Source organism: Primulina eburnea, chromosome 5, assembly GCF_022965805.1.
Source record: "Primulina eburnea isolate SZY01 chromosome 5, ASM2296580v1, whole genome shotgun sequence".
In the NCBI taxonomy this organism is placed as follows: Eukaryota; Viridiplantae; Streptophyta; class Magnoliopsida; order Lamiales; family Gesneriaceae; genus Primulina; species Primulina eburnea.
Genome location: NC_133105.1, coordinates 11,274,877 through 11,294,783, shown reverse-complemented (window position 1 = coordinate 11,294,783; position 19,907 = coordinate 11,274,877). Strand labels below are relative to the sequence as shown.

The 19,907-nt window shown below is 33.9% G+C and overlaps 1 protein-coding gene and 1 long non-coding RNA gene across 2 annotated transcripts; one reads left to right on the top strand and one right to left on the bottom strand.

Moving 5' to 3' along the window:
* Positions 1-3,643: 3,643 nt before the first annotated feature.
* On the bottom strand, positions 3,644-5,192 carry LOC140832999 (uncharacterized). The gene is made up of 2 exons (XR_012118219.1): positions 5,051-5,192; positions 3,644-3,719 (listed from the first exon to the last, which is right to left on the bottom strand). It is a non-coding gene; the product is annotated as an uncharacterized lncRNA (long non-coding RNA).
* A 23-nt stretch (positions 5,193-5,215) lies between these two features.
* LOC140832998 (probable methyltransferase PMT3) lies at positions 5,216-10,811 on the top strand. The gene is made up of 7 exons (XM_073197355.1): positions 5,216-5,488; positions 5,662-5,826; positions 5,983-6,165; positions 6,279-6,873; positions 7,809-7,921; positions 8,054-8,274; positions 10,180-10,811. Exons 1-7 carry the CDS (start codon positions 5,216-5,218, stop codon positions 10,499-10,501), a joined length of 1,872 nt encoding a protein of 623 aa, XP_073053456.1. The 3' UTR covers positions 10,502-10,811.
* Positions 10,812-19,907: the final 9,096 nt, after the last annotated feature.

The following is a 19,907-nucleotide window of genomic DNA, read 5'->3' as shown; positions in this document are numbered from 1 at the left end:
TATTTTTTTAATAAGAGACACCCAATAGATTCTTGAGCGGTCGATATACACAATTTGAGGGGAAAACCTTGAGTTGGGGGCATCAACACAAGGGGTTTATACAAGTACTTCTTTGTTATATCAAAAGCTTCGTGTTGGCATGCTTCCCATTTAAACTCTTCAGAATCTTTTAATTGCAACAAAAAAGACAGTTCTCTGGTCTTACCTACCAAGTTAGAGATAGATCTTCTTAAATAATTTACCTGGCCGAGAAACCATTGTTGCTCCTTATTATTCTTTGGTGGCATAGTCTCTTTATTATTATTATCTATCTCCACTCTCTTTTGGTGAACTACAAAGCCAAGAAAATTTCTGGCATGCACACCAAAAACACACATTAAATGATTTGATTTTAAATTGTGTTGTCTCATTCTTATAAAGCTCTTTCTTAAATGGCCAAAGTGATTGATGTTTTTTTTTGATTTCACAAAAATATCGTTAATATAAACCTCCAAACATTGGTATATCATGATGTGGAAGATTTCATTCATGTCTTTTCAATAGATGGTTCCAATGATTTTTAGCCCAAATGACATGACATGCCATTCGAACGTACCAATCGCCCAATGACATCTAAAAGTTGTCTTAGATATATCTTCCTCTATTATTTTTATTTGATTGTATCCAAAAAATCTATCCATAAAATATATCAACTAGTTTTGTCACTACATCAACAATCATATTAACATGACATAAACATCTTTCAGGGTGACACAATTCAAGTCTCTGAAATCTATACAAACTCAAAGTTTTCCATTATTTTTCGAAACAAGGACTATGTTTGCAAGATATTCTGTGTATCTCATTGGACAAATGAATTTAGCTTTGAGTATTATTTCGGTTTCTTCTTTTACTCTTGAATCAATTGCTTTGGACATCCTTCTAGCCAACTACTGGTATGGTTTAAAAACATCTTTAATTAGTAGTCGCTGCTTTACCAATTTACGCTCTAGACTAGGCATGTCTCCGTACTCCCACACAAAGCAATCTTTGAATTCTTTGAGAAGTTCAATGATTTCTCTCTTTATCTCTTTCCCCAACAAACTATTGATATATTTAGATTTGGGGCATTCCATAGTTCTCAAATTCACTTATTCTAAGGGACCTTGAGTCTCTGGCTTTTCCATCTGAGCCAGATGTAATATTAGATCCTCTAATTTTAGATATATTTCCATATTACCTCCACATTATTCCTCGAATATTATTTCAGCTCCATCGATATCCCACAACTCTTGAGATTGCTCTTCATTCACCAAGTGCTGCAATGTGCCTTTCCACGCAAAAGTTGCAGTAACTTGCATATTTCTTCAGTGAACTTTATCATTGACCTCCCCAATAATAGGTCGAACCATGGGTTTAGGAGAAACCCTGACCATGGGTTTGCAAACCCTATCAACTGTTTCTTTAACTTTCTGAGTATCCATGTACATTGCACCTGGTTGTCCATTCACCTTGTTGTTACGAAACTTAATAAGAACAAAAGTTTCATCATATTATCTAGCCTATATAGCATTGGATTTAGATTGATATAGCTGAGAATCAACCTGTACCATCTCTACATCATCTCATTTCCACATTAACTGTAATCAGTGCATGGATGATGACACACAATAATTGGTATGAATCTAATTTCTCCCTAACAAAGCATGAAAGCTAGCATTGGAATTGACCGCGAAGAAAGCTGATACAGATGATCGAGACCCTACAGTGGCATTTGCTGGTAAAACCCCCAAAGGCTTTGTAGACTCTCCGGTAAAAGCTACCACAAAGACAGCTATATGAATCAAGTCTTTCACACTCTTCTACAACTTCATCAACAAAAATTCCAGCGCAATCCTTTAAAATATCATTTTGAATGGATTCTATAACCATTTTATTTTCCATGGAGACGTCAGATTAAAAAATCATTTTGCATTTGAACTCATCTGGTTACATCAATGAGCTTGTGGTGCACTCAAAATAGACAAGAATCTGTCCCACCTTCAATGTAGCTTTTTTGACTATATCACAGTCTTCCTCTGATAATCTGTCATCATCTTCTTCCTCATTATCCTCAATAGCCCTGCTCCCAAACTTCATCTTCTCTTTTAGTGACTGATCCACATGCGTTCAAAACTATTGGTTGCCTCTTATTTCATCATCATTCACGGCCTTAGTAGACGAACTTCCTCCAAGATACTGGTTCATCGGCCTTTTGGCCATGGATCCTCCATCATATCTTGTATTCCTCCTTCTATAAAACACATTCTCTTTACTGTTATGATGTTTTTTTTTTCATGGAAAGTTTTTGTTCTTCTGTCCTTAACCTCAAATGTCATCTTACTATGTACCCAACATTTTATTATAACAACCCTCGGCTTGACAAATATATTTTCAACTGCATTCTTCCTCCATTCATTGGTTAGAAACCGCAAGCCAATGTTATCCATATTCACGTTGGCTGTCGAGAGAAAATGGTCTTCATCCACTATCGTTGTTTCCTTTTTATATGGAAATTTCAGAATCCCCTTATTGATTATGTGGGAAATTTTTAAAAGCCCAACAAACAGTAGCATCATGGTTGAAAATTATGATACTTACAGTATTCCCTTCCTTTATCTCATCTCTGGTTGGCAACTTATGATCTGAGGGGGAAAAGTTATAAACTTTCCTTCACTACGTGATTTCTTGTCTTTCATAGATCAAAGATATATGGTTTTATGTACAATATATTAAATTATTATATAAATAATATTTATTATTTAATACTTTTATACTATTTTATTATTGAAAATGATATCCTTATATTAGAGTAAGTATCTTGTGAGACGGTCTCACGAATCTTTATCTGTGAGACAGGTCAACTCTACCGATATTAACAATAAAAAGTAATACTCTTAGCATAAAAATTAATATTTTTTCATGGATGACCCAAATAAGAGATCTGTATTACAAAATACGACTTGTGAGACCGTCTCACACAAGTTTTTGCCCTCATATTAACACAATCATTTTATTTACGTCAGATTTACTCTTATTTTATTTAACATTTATTATCCAATAAAAAATCTATTATCTTAAATTTATTAATACAACTAATTTATTTAAATATTTGTTAAATCTTATGAAAATCCAAATGATCATTCTCATTCAAAAATTGTTTTTAACACAATATTATTTTTTAAAATGATACAAAATATACTTCGTTGTCAACATTAAAATGAGCACTTAATTAGATATTAAACATATTTAATATCATCAATCATGAACTTGACTCATTTTTCTTTTCATCAAATTATGAACATTTGGATAATTATATTTATTTACATGCAAAATATATTTGTTCATATAAAAACCAAAATTCTCATCTGTGAAATGCCAACAAAAAACTAACAAATTATTTTAATTTTTTAAACAATAAAATGTTTTTTTTCTTTTTAAAATAATATTTATATTTATAAAATATAAATAAATACGGAGTAAAAATTCAATATCACAGGAGCTTAGATCTATCCCCATTAATCTCAGTCAGATAGATTTACAATAAATCTCCAGTTTCGTTGCATAAGTAACCAAATCCCTCTTAGCTCTACCCGTAAAAATCTTGTGTCCGTTTCAAGCTCTCAATTTTGTTCCCATTTTCTGGCGATGTAACCTTGTCAAACTTTTCGTTTCAGATCTGCCCATATCGATAATTCGATCTAGTAAGTATTTCTCTGTCGTGATCTTATTGTTCTTCCCTGGATCATTTCGCTTGATTTGCGAATTCAATACCATACTGATGCTGGGAAATAAATTTTTGTGTTTTGTTTTGGAGAAAGAAATGCTATTAAATGGGTTCCCGATGTGCTTGTTGATAATGCGCATTGTGGGTTGGGTGTGTATAGTTTGGGTCTTTTGTGTCGTAGATCTGAATTCTTGGAGCTGTGATTCGGCTCAAATTATGGAAAAGATTAGTTTTTGTCGCATGAAAGCATCTGGGTTTTCTGCGTTGATTCTATCTTTGGAAAGTATTATTTTACTTTGAGCGAGTAAGAATTACTCGGATAAAGGGATGTACTTTGTACGGCACTCATAACAAGATCATGCAAAATCAGACGCAGATCTATGTAAAATTCATGTTGATCTAAGTATTTAGTTATCTAAACAGGAATTAGCTCACTTGTTACTCCACTTCCGACAGCAGAGAATGAATCTGAAACAAAATGGAAATCTCTAATTTTTTTGTCTATTACATAGCAACGACAATAAATTTTGTATTTTTTTTTATCGTAATATATGAAGACTTAATCATCGATTTTTGTCTGTTACATAGCAGCGACAATAAATTCTTTGTTTTTTACCGTAATATATGAATACTTAATCTATCGATATTATTTTAATTACTATAGATGAATGGAAACTTGTTATTAAGTGATTGATTTGAAGAACGGCTTCTTTTTAAGCACAATCTTGCTATTCTTATCAGCAATGGATTTCTATAGCGGTGATTGACTATAGTCATACGGTTAAGTTATGAGATCATTTTCTTGAAGTCTGTGTTATGCATAAAGTTCAAAAAGTTGACTAAATTTACCAGATCTGAGATCTTAGAACAATGATTTTCCCTCTGGTGCGATTATTCTCTAAGTTTATTGTAAACTAAAGGATCGTAGTTTTTATTTACTTTTGTTAATCAACCCTATTAACTCTCTATCTTTATTTTATTTTTGTAGACTTTATTTCCTAATAAATCTAATCATGCATGAAAAGTGAGTTGTGTAGGTCAACACATAATTATGATTGCTTTTTGTGAATAAAATTGATGTCAAGTCGAGCTATGTCCGGACATTCCCTTTTACCACTGTCAATTTTTTGTGTCACTTAGTTTTCACTTTAGATTTCTCAACGATATAATCTGAAAGCAGAAATTGGAAAGTATGAAACATACTTTGTGCTTGAATAATGTGATTGATGACCATTTACATGTGTTGTGCTTACTGACATAGAGTTGCTGTAGAACTCATCCTGATGCATGGTCTAATGTTGTCACAGGTTGCTCCAAAGTCAAGCTTTTACCGAGACATACCAAATCTAGTTACTCATCAAACTAAGCTCTGGAGTGTCAATCATTAGATCACTGTTCTGATAAAAAAAAAACTGAACTTTGACATAAAAATTAAATCTGAGGTTTTCAACGATTACTGAAGCTAGATAAATGACAAGGGGGAGATCAGATGAGGCGCAGAAGAAGCGCTTGTTGATTTCTGTGTGTGTTGTTTCTGTATTTCTTGTTTTCTTGTATGTGTATTTTGGCTCAAAGAATGCGGCCGAATCTGCTTTGGAATACGGCAGCAGGTCTTTGAGAAAACTGGGGACATCTTATCTGGGTGGGGATGAAGATTCTGATCTTGGTGAAAAGCAAGATGAATCTTCAATAAAATTTGGGCTGGATGATGGAGAGGATGGTTATACTCCCAAAAGCTTCCCTGTAAGTCTTTCTACGACATACCACTTTTTTTGCAAACTAATATTGCTGGGCTCATCCATACAATGTAACACTTTTAAGAGAAAATGTCAGCTCCAACTCCCTGTATTATCTGTGGTCTTTTTCTTTGATTTAAATTTGATGACTACTAAGCATCACCTCTTTTCGTTTGTAAGGTGTGTGATGATCGGCATTCAGAGTTGATTCCCTGTCTGGACAGAAATCTTATATATCAGAGGAGAATGAAGTTGGATTTATCTTTGATGGAGCATTATGAAAGACATTGCCCATTACCTGAAAGGCGTTATAATTGCTTAATCCCTCCTCCTGCAGGATACAAGGTTAATTATAAACCTAATCAGTTGCCTTTCAATTTTCTTCGAGAAATGCATTATCTTTTGGATTTTGTAAATATTTTCAATTACACTTGTTCCTATTTTTTTTTAAAAAAATTTTGTTCTGGTTTTTTAATTAATTTTTTTATTTTTTATGTATAGGTCCCAATCAAGTGGCCAAAAAGTAGAGATGAAGTTTGGAAGGCAAACATTCCTCATACACACCTGGCAAGTGAGAAGTCCGATCAGAATTGGATGATTGTCAAAGGCGACAAAATTCATTTTCCTGGAGGCGGCACCCACTTCCACTATGGAGCAGATAAGTACATTGCTTCAATGGCAAATGTAAGTTTATGGTGTTTGAGTATCAACAAGTGATCTCATGTTCGGGACAGAATCCCATAAACATCAATTTTTGAGAAACTCCCACCTTTATTTATCATGCTTTGTATGGGCAGATGCTGAATTTCTCAAATGATAACTTGAACAACGAGGGAAACTTGCGGACAGTTTTTGATGTTGGTTGTGGTGTTGCAAGCTTCGGCGGTTACCTTCTATCATCTGACATCATTGCAATGTCATTAGCACCAAATGACGTGCACCAAAATCAGATCCAATTTGCTTTGGAGAGAGGAATTCCTGCTTCTCTTGGTGTTCTTGGTACAAAGAGGCTTCCTTACCCGAGCAGGTCTTTTGAACTTGCTCACTGCTCTCGCTGCCGAATCGATTGGCTTCAGAGAGATGGTATCCTTCTTCTTGAGTTGGATAGGGTGCTTAGACCTGGAGGCTATTTTGCATACTCATCTCCAGAAGCTTATGCTCAGGATGAGGAAAATCTAAGAATATGGAAGAAGATGAGTGCACTTGTGGAACGCATGTGTTGGATAATTGCTGTGAAGAGAAACCAAACTGTCATTTGGCAAAAGCCTTTGACAAATGACTGTTATTTGGGGAGACAACCTGGCACTCAGCCTCCGCTTTGTCCATCAGATAATGATCCTGATGCTGTCTGGGGCGTACAAATGGAGACGTGCATTACCACTTACTCTGATCGTAAGAATCTTATAACATTCTTATCAGTTCATTTATTGCATATGTGCCTTATAATGAGAATAGATGAATTGTGTTGCTTTCAGTAGCATCTGCCAGACCTGGTTAGCTAAACTAGCTTCTTTGCTGGTTTTAAGCTGTGTTGATTCAGCACTTTTAGTGGTTGATATTGAATCTATTTATTCTTCCAATCTCCTTTGCCTTTGTTCAGACTCCTGTATGGTTGACCAGGCCACTGGTCGAAAATGTGGACATCTTGCTATAGTTTATTGGTGTACTTGTCTTTAAAATGATTAGGAAATAAATGATATCGATAGTGTTGTCTAGTTCTGAAATTTGGCTTTATAAATTCACTGAAGGAATTGGTATTTATTTATTTTTCAAATATGCGCCCAATGTCACATGATTTCAAATGAGCCATGTCCTGATAATATTTAATGAAAAATGGAAGGAGGCCCTTGTACTCGATGAATAGGGACTAGACAGTGATACTACAATTCTGCAGAGCAAGAGTGTGTTTGAAAAAAAAGGTGTTTAGATAGACCTGGATTTTTTAAAAAAGTACTTAAAAAAGCCAAATATAGAACTGCCAAGTATAAAACTGTTTCAGATTTAAAAAAAAAAAACACCTAATAATTTTTAAGCCAAGTGTTTCTGTATTCAAACTGGCCATAAATAGCAATTGGCCGTGCTTGATTATCAAACCATGTTTTCGCTTGGAGGCATGTCAGGAGTTTGATAATATCTCTTTCTTTTTAACATTATTTGTGTTTCATGGTGAGAGAAAAATATGTATAGTCAATGCCACATTGGATTCAATTCAACTTCTAGTTTAATGCACAGATCATCTAACAAGCTGTTCTGAAACTTTTTTACAGTTCAAAGCTCTCTTAATAGAAGTTTAGTTTTTACATTTTTAACTTTTTTCTGGCCACCAGTTGATCACAGAACTGGCGGCAGTGGACTGGCACCCTGGCCTGCTCGATTGACTACTCCTCCTCCACGTCTAGCTGATTTTGGCTATTCAAATGAAATGTTTGAAAAAGACACGGTAATTGGGAGTTTAATTATACATCTGTTTTTCTCTTCCCAAACAAATCACTGCAGCTTTCTTATCGCAGACATTTCAGCCTTTATGTACAAAAAGTTTTATGTTGATGTTTTTATTTCTGCTTGAATACAGGAAGTTTGGAGGCAGAGGGTTGACAGTTACTGGAATCTTTTGAGCACAAAGGTTTCATCTGACACTGTGAGAAACGTGATGGATATGAAGGCAAATTTGGGCTCATTTGCTGCTGCCTTGAAGGATAAGAGTGTGTGGGTGATGAATGTTGTTCCTGAAGATGGACCAAAAACACTCAAGATTGTTTATGATAGAGGCTTAATTGGTTCAGTTCACAACTGGTACGTGGGTAAAAAATTTACTTTCATATCTCTAGTTTACTTGGGTTTTTTAATGTGTTTATTTCTTATAACTTTAACACTGGTTGTTCAATATGGTTTTATGAGGACTCTGGAATTCTTTAATTTGTTTATAAGCTGCCAATAACCAGTCCTACAGGTTGCTAAAACTTTATGTTATCCACTTTGTGTGATAGTCCTAGAATTGATCAAGTCCACATGTGTGACCACAACAAGTCTTATTGTCTTTTATTGTTATTTTTAACTGTCATCTTCACTTGAGAAATGGACTAGCATAAATTACAGAGTTTCTTGTTTAGTCACATGAATAACTGAAGTCATCTCAGAATATAGATGGAGAGAAATATCTATATTGCTGTTGCAGCACTTTATAAGCATGTAAAGTGGAATATTTTTGTCCAATATAACTTCACTAGTAATATTTTCCTCACATAACTTTTAATGAAAGCCAATTCTCGACATTGTTATTGAGGATTTAAAATCTTGATGACATGGATGAATCAAATTAAAACTAGCCATTGGAGGAACCATAGTTTTTTAAGACTTTTCTTTCAATCTTTCAGAGCATCAATGAACGTTTCACTGTTTAATTTACAAGTTTTAATGTTTCATGAAGATGATGGAGAATTAAAATAATTTTTTTCGCAGTTTCCTAACGATCTAATATTTCCTGTTTTAAAATTATTTCTATTACCCTTAACATCTAAATGAAGTTCAGCATTAATATCCATAAAAAATAAATGCTTCTTGCAATGTGGAGAGAAACAAATCCTAACTTTAACAGATTTGATGTGATGAAAAACTAATCTAAAGAAGACAAATCAAGTGTCCAAAGCTTGAACGGCATGCATAAATAGTCAATGTGAAAATTTCAATGTATTAGAATTAACTACTATGCATGCTAACAGGAGTTTTTGAAAAGCCCAACCAGAATTTACAACAGTGTGCAAGATTTAATGCATAAAATTTCATATAGCTAAATAGGTATAGACGTCATGCTTGACCAGGTTTTAAATCTAAAATATAATAGACAGCCTCACTACACACCGCTGGTGCATTTTGATTATGTGTCTTTGGATTTTGGCAGGAAACTGTAGTTGTAATTGTGCATAATATGAATGTAGTCGAATTGAATTATGGGAGAATGAAGAGGGATGAAACTTTTCTTCTTGTTATATTTTTGGTGTGGGGTGAGATGCCATTTTCCAAGAGTCTCTCCAAACACCAGTAATATGTGCAAACACTACTCCAAACTATGGCATTTATGATGAACTCATAGTATTTATTGTGAATCGACTTTTGTTAGAATATGATTTTATTTATGTGATTGATAGTTGGTACCTAGTATTTATGTTTTGGTTGAGAATTCTGTTAAAGAATATTCGGGCTTTGCCCCTCAATCATTAAAAATCTAGGAGTAAAATTCCCCCGATCTCTTCACCCTTATCCCGAACACAATGGGGTGGGGGCCCTATGAAAATATGGGGGTCCCATATGATCAAAGGAGGACGCTTACTTCGTGAGAAGCATAATTCTCCCGAAGGAAACAGGCGTCCACGATATTGGTTGTTAACACTAAAGACTCTAATTGCTTGAAGTATTCAAATTGTTATGTGAACTTTCAATGCCATAATGCTAAATATATCCAAAATGTTCACCTAAAACTCCATTTCCACTAACAAAAAAGCATGTACTTCGGTAAAAATGGAAAGAAAAAACATTTTGCATTATTTTATTAAAACAGAGGAAATAAGTAGGTTTTGTAAGAAACTAAGTAGAAGACACAAATAGATGATGTAATTTTTTCATAGTTTTCATTGACTTCATTTTTATCAATAACCTGAATCTGAAAACTGTGTTTAAATTTGCATTCTAATTTTTTTGTAGGTGTGAAGCCTTCTCAACATATCCTAGGACATATGATTTACTCCATGCTTGGACCGTGTTTTCGGACATTGAAAGGAAAGGTTGTAGTGGCGAAGATCTACTACTTGAGATGGACCGTATTCTCAGGCCTACAGGCTTTGTTATCATACGCGACAAACAACCTGTTATCGAGTTCGTGAAGAAGTATTTACCTGCATTGCACTGGGAAACCATCGCAACAACAGATCCCACTTCAGAACCTGGCCAGGAAGGAGATGAAATGGTTCTAGTGATACAAAAGAAGCAGTGGTTGACAAGTGAAAGCATCAGGGAGACAGAGTAAACTTTTTGAACTATGCACTATCTGATTTTTGTCACCTTCCAGGATTCATTCTCATCGATTCTTTGGATCGTAGAAGCGTATCCCTGGAGTTTGTGAGAACTTATTATTGTTTTGTAGTCGACATAATGGTATTTATTTTCTCTGTTTGCCCTTGTGTTTTTAGTGTTTATTTCAGTTGAGCTCATTACAAGCTACAATTATAGGCTATTTTTATAATGTTTATTGTTGGGAATAATTGTAATCAAATAATTTTAAGGAAATATTTTGGTGGTACCGATTTATTTCTAAATGCTATTTCTTTTTAGTATTAGTTTCTCTTTACTATGTTATACATAGTAGGTGTTTGACGAACTAAATTATGGTTTGAGTTTTATTGATTTTTATGTAAAAATAATATTTATTTTAATAGTATTTTACGATTATATCCAATTGTGACAATTACTTTATTCGTATATTTATGCAAGCTAACATAGATAAAACCCTTGAATATATAATAACTACCATGATGTCTGTATCGCAACGTAAAATCATGAAACTCATTAGGAAGTGTACTGTATATTCTAAACAGGTTTTCAGTCGAATCAATCTTATAAAATAAGGATAAAAGCGATTTGAACTTAAGACTAACATCTGTTATGTAAATGCATTTTTATTGGTGAGGGCATGAAGATGTCCATTTATACAGATGTGTGATTATTTAATGATACACTGAATAACCTCTCTCGAACTATCCAAGTGGTTATCGCTTATCGAGTGGAATAATATGCGGTTATGGTTGTACACTATTTGTAATTTGACCTGGGACAACATAGAAGTTCTCATACTAGCATGCACTTTGATCTATTTATCGACTTCAATGAGAGTCATCAGGTGGCAAGGTTGAGCGTCGTTCCAAAATACGTAGGAGACAATGTATAGTAGTCGGGATTCACCGTTTGTCTACGGATGAAGATATCATATGTGATCTGATGAGTTACTAGTGTAAGGAATCTCTAGTCAGAGTAAGACATGTGCATTTTGGAAACGTGTTTTCTCAGTTGCACATACCATGTCGATGTTATTACTCAGAATTATATCACATCATTATTGAATTCATTTGCAACTCTCGATATACCAATGGTTGAAGATTCAATCGGGTTATATGAGTGGTATGAATCGTACTGTACGCTAACTATAACTTAATGTTCTTGTAGGTATTATCAGTGATACCTAGGAGATCAGATGCAATGATACTAGATGCTCTTACCTTAATCTAATGGGTGCAATCAGACATGAGTTTTGATATTATTCATCAAGGGGTTGATGAAAAAAATGAGGCTAATTAGGGTAAGTCCGAATAAGAATAAATGTTATTCTGAAATACATGAATTTGTGAACCCACAACTAACTATATCCTTGAACCATTGAGAGTCTCACAAGTTTTGGATTTTGTGTACCTGTTGAGATAATCAAGTCTAAGGAGTTGAATTTGGCGATTGTAATTTGACGGAGATAAAAAAATATTACTTATAGAGGAGTTTATAAATTGATTCCATATGATGAAAGACGTGGAAGCTAGCTTAATAACTAATTAAGGATAATATAACTGTCTTTTTTGTTAACTCATTCACTGAAACAGACGGTTCCACTCTCTTTACTAATTAGTTTTAAGCTAATTTCAACATCTTCAATAATACAGAATCAACTTATAAACTCTTTTATAAAAAATATGTTTGATCTCTATCAATTACAATCGTCAAATTCAACTCCTGGAACTCGACTATCTCAACTGGAACACAAAATCAAATAATTGTGTGACCCTCAATTGTTTTAGGATATAACTAATCGTGAGTTCATAACTTCATGTGATTCATAATAATATTGATTCTTATTTGGGTTTAACCTAATTATTCTCGTTTTTTAACCTTTTGATCAAGAACGTCAGAACTCAAGTATGATTGCACATATCAGATGATGGTAAGAACATCTAATAGCATCACCCCATGATCTACTAGGTATCACTAGTAGTGCCTGTTTCTTCAATTAATATATCCCGATCGAATCTGCAACCATTGTTATATCGAGATTTGCAAATGAATTCGATAACAATATGATATATCTTTGAATAATAACAGTGACATGGTATGTGCAACTGAGGAACAACATTTCCAAAATTCACATATCTTACCCAGACTTGAGATTCTTTGTATTATTAACTCATCTAATAACATAAGATATCTTCACTCATAGGCAAACGATGAATATCCGACTACAATACATTGAATCATACATATTTAGAAACTACATTCAACCTAGTTACCTGATGACTCTCAATGGAATCTATAAACTAGTCAAGTGAAGTGCTAGTATGCAAGCCTTCATGTTGTCCCTAAGGATTAATGGTGTACGACCATAACGGCAAACTTTTTCATTCGATTAGTGATAAGCACTTGGAAAGTTCGAGGGAGAGTTATTCATTTCATCATCAAATCATCACTCATTTGTATGAATGTATATTTTCATACTCTTACCAATGAAACATGATGTTTACACCAAAAAATCTAGTCTCAATCTCAAGCAACATTTATTCTTATTTTAGACGGCTGATTTGACTAGGAATCTATTTAGAATATGCAGTTTACAACCTAATGAGTTTCATGATCTTACGTTGTGAGGAATACCTCATGGTACCTATTGTATATTCAAAGACTTTATTTATGCAGCTTGTATGGATATGACTAGTAATATCCTAATGGACTTGAATATTGCGATTGGAGAAAAGGTTTCTTCATAGTCAATGCATTGCTTTTGAGTATATCTTTTTGCTAGCAATCTTTCTTTGAAAGTGATTTACCTTCCCATCCGCCGCACGTTTCATTTTGTAAATCTATTTGTATCCTATGGAACAATTCTCTCAGGTGAATCTAATAAGGACCACACTTGATTCGAAAACATGGGGTTCATCTCGGACGGCATGGTTTCAAGCCATTTACATGAATCGATATCAGAAAATGATTCTTTGAAGCTTCTTGGAGCACATCGAGGAACTCATCATGGTCTTCCTCTAGAATTAGAATCATCCTCTTAGGTGGTCTTTAGAAATTATCGGATCTCCTAGGAGCTTGTATTTCTTCAACTGGCTCTTGGGGTGTGAGTTATATTATTTCATAAGTTGGTGGTTCTCGAATCTCTTTGAGTTCTATCATTCCGTCTTTTCTATCTAATAGAAACTTATTCTCCAAGAAGGTGTCACTCCTTGAATAAACACTTTTGTTTCTTTGGGTTCCATATTTCATATGAAGTTTTATCAATTACCTTTGTATGAACTTGTTTCAACAACATTATCGCAGTTTCAAGGGCGAATCCCCAAAAGAAAGGCTGCAATTCAGTGAACCTCATTATAGATCGAACAATATCAATCAATGTTTGATTATGTCGTTCTGACACACTATTCAATTGGGATGTGGTAGGTGGGGTCCACTGTGGTAGTTCTGAAATTCAGTACTTAAGTATTCACTACCTCGATCAGATCGAAGTATTTTAATACTCTTTCTTAATTGTTTCTCTAATTCAGATCTGAATATTTTGAACTTTCAAAGGTTTCAGACTTGTATTTCATTAAATACACATATATGTATTTCGAGAAGTCATCAGTAAAAGTAATGATATAGGATTGGCCATATTTCGTGTTAACACTTAACAAGCCACACACATCTGTATGGATAAAATCCAATATATTATGTGCATGTTCTACTTTCCCTATGAAATAGGTTTTAGTCATTTTTTCTTTCAAACATGACTTGCATGTTTCAAAAGAGTTTATCTCTGACATGTCAAATATGCCCACTCCCACTAGCTTGTGCATCATCTTTGGAAAATCTATCAGAGCCTAGCGTACCACAAATGTGCTTGATTTAGATTATCTTATTTTCTTTTGTTTGTTATTAATATCATATTACTTGGAGATCGTTAATTGGAATATATTTTTTAAGTCATAAAGACCTTTTTGCAATTCGTATGTTTCAATTAATTATTCATTCTTATAAATAATGTAAACAATTTTAGCAAATAAACAAGAAAATCCATATTATCAAGTATATAAATTGAAACAATGTATTTAACTAAGTCAGGAAGATATAAAATATCTCAAAAAGTAACTTAAAATTAATGTTTAGTACAAAGTAAATGTCTCATACGGCCCTAACAACAGCTCTTGCTCTATTGATCATCCTCAGGAGTGTTTAATTATTACTTAATCTTCTAATTATTGTCATCATCTACAAATTATTGTATAGATGAGATACGCATCCAGTATCTAATACCCAATAAGTTGAATTAGTTGAGACATTTACTTCAATATAAGCATACTATTGCAAGAACTCTTTTGCACTAGATATTCCTTGCAATTGCGCTTTCCATGTCTAGGATTTTTGCAGTGAAAGCAAATATCTTCTATCTTATCGGTTTTTGTTTGCCCTTTAGAAGTGTTTGGAGCTTAATTTTTACTTGGTTTTTTTTTTCTTGAAAAGATTGAAAAGTGCAGAACGTTTATTTCCCTTTCCTTTTAGGCCGTTCTTCGTCCTAGATGAAGAGCCCACTAGAAAAACAAGTTTTTCCCTTTTGATGGTAGATTCATTGTAGATTCATAGCTAGTAAGCATGTTGACCAACTCTTCTTGGATGTCCTCCAGCTTGTTCATATTGAAGTTCTTCACAAACCTATCAAACAAAAACGGTAGTGACAGCGGTAGAATGTCTCTGTACAATTCATTTGGAATAATAAGATCCAGGCCCACTAGTTTCTCGATGAGCCCAGTCATCCTCATACCATGCTCATAGACCGAGCCCCCTTCTTGCAGGCATGACGTCATGAGCTCTTTGATAATAGCATGTCTTAGTGGACGTGTTTGTTCACCGTATAACTCTTGCGGGTGACCGTAAATGTCAGCAGCATTTATAGATTCCTCAAACCGTCTTTATAACTCGTTTGACATAGAAGCCAACGTATAGCTCTTTGGCTTGCAAATCATTGTCTCACTATTTCTCAAACTTTGCCAATTCCTTAGCAGGGGCATTGGCATTGGCATTCGGAGGCGCTTTTGTGAGCACATATGTTATTTTCTCATAATTTATTGTAGTTTTAAAATTCCTCAGCAGTCCGATTAGCTTGTTTTGATCGAGTATAACAAATTGAGGATTTTACAACGACATCGTAACTATTCTGAAATAGAAAAATAATAAATGTTACTAACTATTTTAAAATATTTTGTAAGACATAAAATATGAACATTTGTTTTTATGAATTTTCTTCCATTATTTTGACATTTTCATCATCCTCTGATGAAAAAGGGAAATAAAATTTCCTTAGTGAGTACCCAAGGCTCAATTGCTAAATTATGATATCAATTGTCTTGGCAAATCATTATTTCCAAAAGATGGAACCCAATTACAATACTTTGCAACTCTTACATAGTTTTGCCTCACTTTTGGTAAGGGCCTAGTAATATTGTATCGTTTATCTTTACATGTTGTATCTGGCCTATCAATGTTGAATCTTAGTGGATGGTCACCTTGAGATCCCTATTTATCTAGGCCAAAATCATGAAAGTTCTACGTAATTCACAGCAAACATGTCAGTGGAAGTCACAGATTTCTTGCGTCTAGACCTCCCTAGTTATCTAGACCAAAGACTAACCACGGGTAGCTTCATCATGCAATTACCATTTATGGAAGGCAAGAAAATATTAATTTTTTTTAATTTTCCTTTTAACATCTACTTAGCAAATTTTCATGACTTTCGATCATTTCTTTATAATATCAAATATTATCAAATCATGTATCTTGCAAATATGTCATTTACCGTCGTAATTAAAAATTAAATAAAAATCTTTATATAATTATTCAATTTATTAATAATTAAATTTCTTGTAAAATTCATTTTACTATAAATAATAAAAATCATATTTTTAATTTATTTATTTTATATGAAAATCTAATTATTTTATTTAAATTATTTTCAAAGACAAAATTATTAAATTTTCATATAATAGTAATTTTGACAAATAATTTTTTTTTTTAAAATCATAAAATGTCACCAGGATCCAAAATTTTCAAGCTCATAGTTCAAGGACTGTCCGAGACAATCTCATACATCTTTTTTCCCGTATCCATTGCACACATGTGCCCAAAATTTTCGTGCAACGCTGTTTCGCGCAATGTCTTATAGGTTTTGTTTGTAAGTTTTAGTAACGGAGTTCACAAAATTAGTAGCTGCCAAAAATAGATAACTGGAAAATTTTGTCTTTCAAACTTTTTATTTTTCATATATGAACGATTTTTTTACTCTCGACACTTCGACGGTATCTGATCGTCAATCGCGGTTATAACGGGTTCACAATTATTTATTTAGTAAATTTAAAATCTACTAATTAAATAATTATATTAGTAATGATGACTACTAAGTGCAAAATTATCATAAAATATTCTCGTAGGGTTTAGAATATATTAATTAATTAATTGATCATTAAATAAAAGTTTTAATTTAAAACACACACATGTATTATATTATCAAAAGTCGATAATAATTTAATTATGCATGATATTTTCAAGAATAGAAAATATATATCTAAGATGTTTTAAATAATAGAATAACAATGTCCTAATCCAAGTAAAATTTAAGATAAATCAAAACTTATAAATATTTCATTAAGAATTATATGAAATAATATAACTTTTATACTACCAAAATTTTTCCTTCTCTCCTCCACACAGAGTTTTCGGCCAACTTGAATTTTGAATGAAAAAAATTCGGTCACCTCTGGCACAATGCGTCGTCGCCACTTGCCGGATTTTTGAAATTCCATAGATCCAATCTTGACGCAAATTTCATTTAGATCACTAGTGTAATCTGTACGAGGAATCCAATCTCTAATTATGAACCTTATTTGACGATCAAAGAAAGAGGAAGATCCGTTCGTAGGGATTTATAAGCAGGATTAACTCCGCTAGTCGCGAACTAATTTGGTGTCCGACGTTAAATACACAAAGATAAATAGATTTAAACACCCTATGAATGTTTTAAATCATATGACGCCTAAATAATATTTTGAACGTCAAATTTTTTTTTACTTCACTTGTGCTTTGGATACGAGAAAACGATACTCCAACACCGAAAGAAACCGAGGGTAGTGATGAGGCCGCCGTTGCAGCTTTGGTGGGCAGCCGCGAAAATCGATTTGTATGAAATAACAAAAAAAGATAATTGTAGATGGACTTTTAATAAAAAGATTTATAAGAACAAAAATGGAAATCATAAAAAGAAAAATATATTATCAAATTAATAATAGGGCAACTTGGGATTCAGTACCCAATTTTTATCAACTTTGGTTTTGATACCTCATTCCCCAAAATACCCCTCAAGCCTTTATTTTAAATAATTGATTTTCTTTTCAATTAATGGCCCATCATGCTTCCGTAAAATAAATTAAATCTTATACCTTTTTGACCGGAGTACCACAGGGTTATATCCACCGTATTTTACGAACTGCTCCTCACAGTCCAACCACGCGATCGCAACCGATGGTTACTGACGCAGATTCCTTCAGCAGTACTTGGCACAACTCTAATTCGTTTCCTACCTTAGAGTGTACAATATAGGATAAAATTTTGAAAATAATACATGAGAGGGGCTAAGAGCAAAGATCTCTTTTATTCAAACACAAACATTTATTTATTACATAGTAACCTCCTGTAGAGGAGGAGAAACTTGTTTAGCTACTCACAGTAGCTGAACTTACTACACACATAAACTTGAAAGAAATATTACAAATGAGTTGAAGAAAAATGAAGAGGTTGATCGATACCTTCATCTTCCTTCTGCCTTTTATTTATAGAAGGCTCCTTCGGATTTGAAACTCGGATTTCAAACCTTCATAAACCTTTACAGCTTGCTTGGGGACCAGATGGTGGTTGAGTGGTCCTCTTCCCTCATTGTCTTTTTCTAGATTATTAATCTAGAACTAGTCATTTCTTGAAGTTTTATCTGTCGGCATATATAGTTTATATGCACTTGGATCAGATCAGCTTGGATTTCTCTTCCTGTGTCTTTGAGCTTCTTTTGATATTCTTTAAAATTTTTAAGCTCTTTTCTTGTTGCCTTAATCCTTCTTCTGGAAACTCTGAGATATGCAAAATACATTTTGTTTCCAAATTTTGGTTTAAGTCTGATGTGATTTAATGGTTCCCATATGTTATTATTTATAGATTGAAATTTCGGGACCATTTGTCTTGTTTTCTTCATTGGATAAAGTATCCAATGTTACTTTTGTCTTTTACCACTTTTTATTAGTGGTTCTTGTATCCCTTTTCCAGCGATTATTGGTGGTCATGTCCTACCACTCACATGGTTATTCACATGGTGGTCCTTCTTTTTGTTAGTGGACTAGTCACATGTCCACTATCAACTTTGTCGAGGAATCTTTGGCTTTCGGTTTCCTCGAGGAAAACGTGAATGTGGTCCATCCCCACTTGTACTAGTATCGGTAAAGTGTTTCCGATCAGATCTCGGCTTGAATCCTTTACCGAATTCAGGTTCCTTCTGGTTTTGGCATTCTGGACAGATGTTTTCAGACCATCTTCCCACATGTGCCATGTTACAGAATTTCCGACGAGTTTCTTTACTTGCCGGCAGCTTGCTATTCCACAAAAGATTTCTCTTTTTCTCGAATAAATCTTCTGCAAAACTTGTTGTTTTTCCTGTCATGGTATTTAACAAGAATGATCCGTTCACTGAATGATTATAAAATTAGAACGGAAACTTGACTTTGTCCATCTCAGTTAGACAGACCCATAGACCCCAAGCTCTTCTGGTAGAAATGTCATCTTCAGTGATTGAAGCCACCAGGGGTGTTTCTTCTGTTGGAGGATCCTTGATAAATTTTTGGACATTTGTATCCGGCCTCCTTAGCTTGATGAATGAAAGGCTTCGTGAGAACCTTTCCCTGCTGGTTCTGGTGCTGCACTAAAGAAGTATAGCTCCAAAACATCTCCTCTGGACAAATAATCATTGTTTGCCCAAGTCTCGTGAACAGCTTCCTGGATCCACTTTGGTAAACCTGAGATTTCCGGAAAGCTGGGTGATGTTGTATAAACTGAGGCAAGAGCCCCGAATTCATACTATGCTTTAACCTCCTTTGGATATGAATTTTGTTTCATCCATACCCTTGGATATTTTCCTGAAACATCAACCCTGCTTGTAGCTGGGTTAATGCCAATACATGTTTTCAATTTCTCCCAATTCTGCTGATAAACCTGAAATGGAGAAATTACACTTTCATTAGTATCAACCTTAGTTTTGCCTTTGTCAATACGAGGCCTAAGGTTGATCTCTCCCTCTTCAATCCCCGAGGTGAAGGGTTGACTTGAAGACT

What these genes read in the sequence shown, in the direction of transcription:
- LOC140832998 (XM_073197355.1), top strand. Translation starts at nt 5,216, where the DNA reads ATGACAAGGGGGAGATCAGATGAGGCGCAGAAGAAGCGCTTGTTGATT. An exon ending in CTCCTCCTGCAGGATACAAG is followed by an intron (nt 5,827 to 5,982) that starts GTTAATTATAAA and finishes TTTTATGTATAG; the next exon opens with GTCCCAATCAAGTGGCCAAA. An exon ending in AAATGTTTGAAAAAGACACG is followed by an intron (nt 7,922 to 8,053) that starts GTAATTGGGAGT and finishes GCTTGAATACAG; the next exon opens with GAAGTTTGGAGGCAGAGGGT.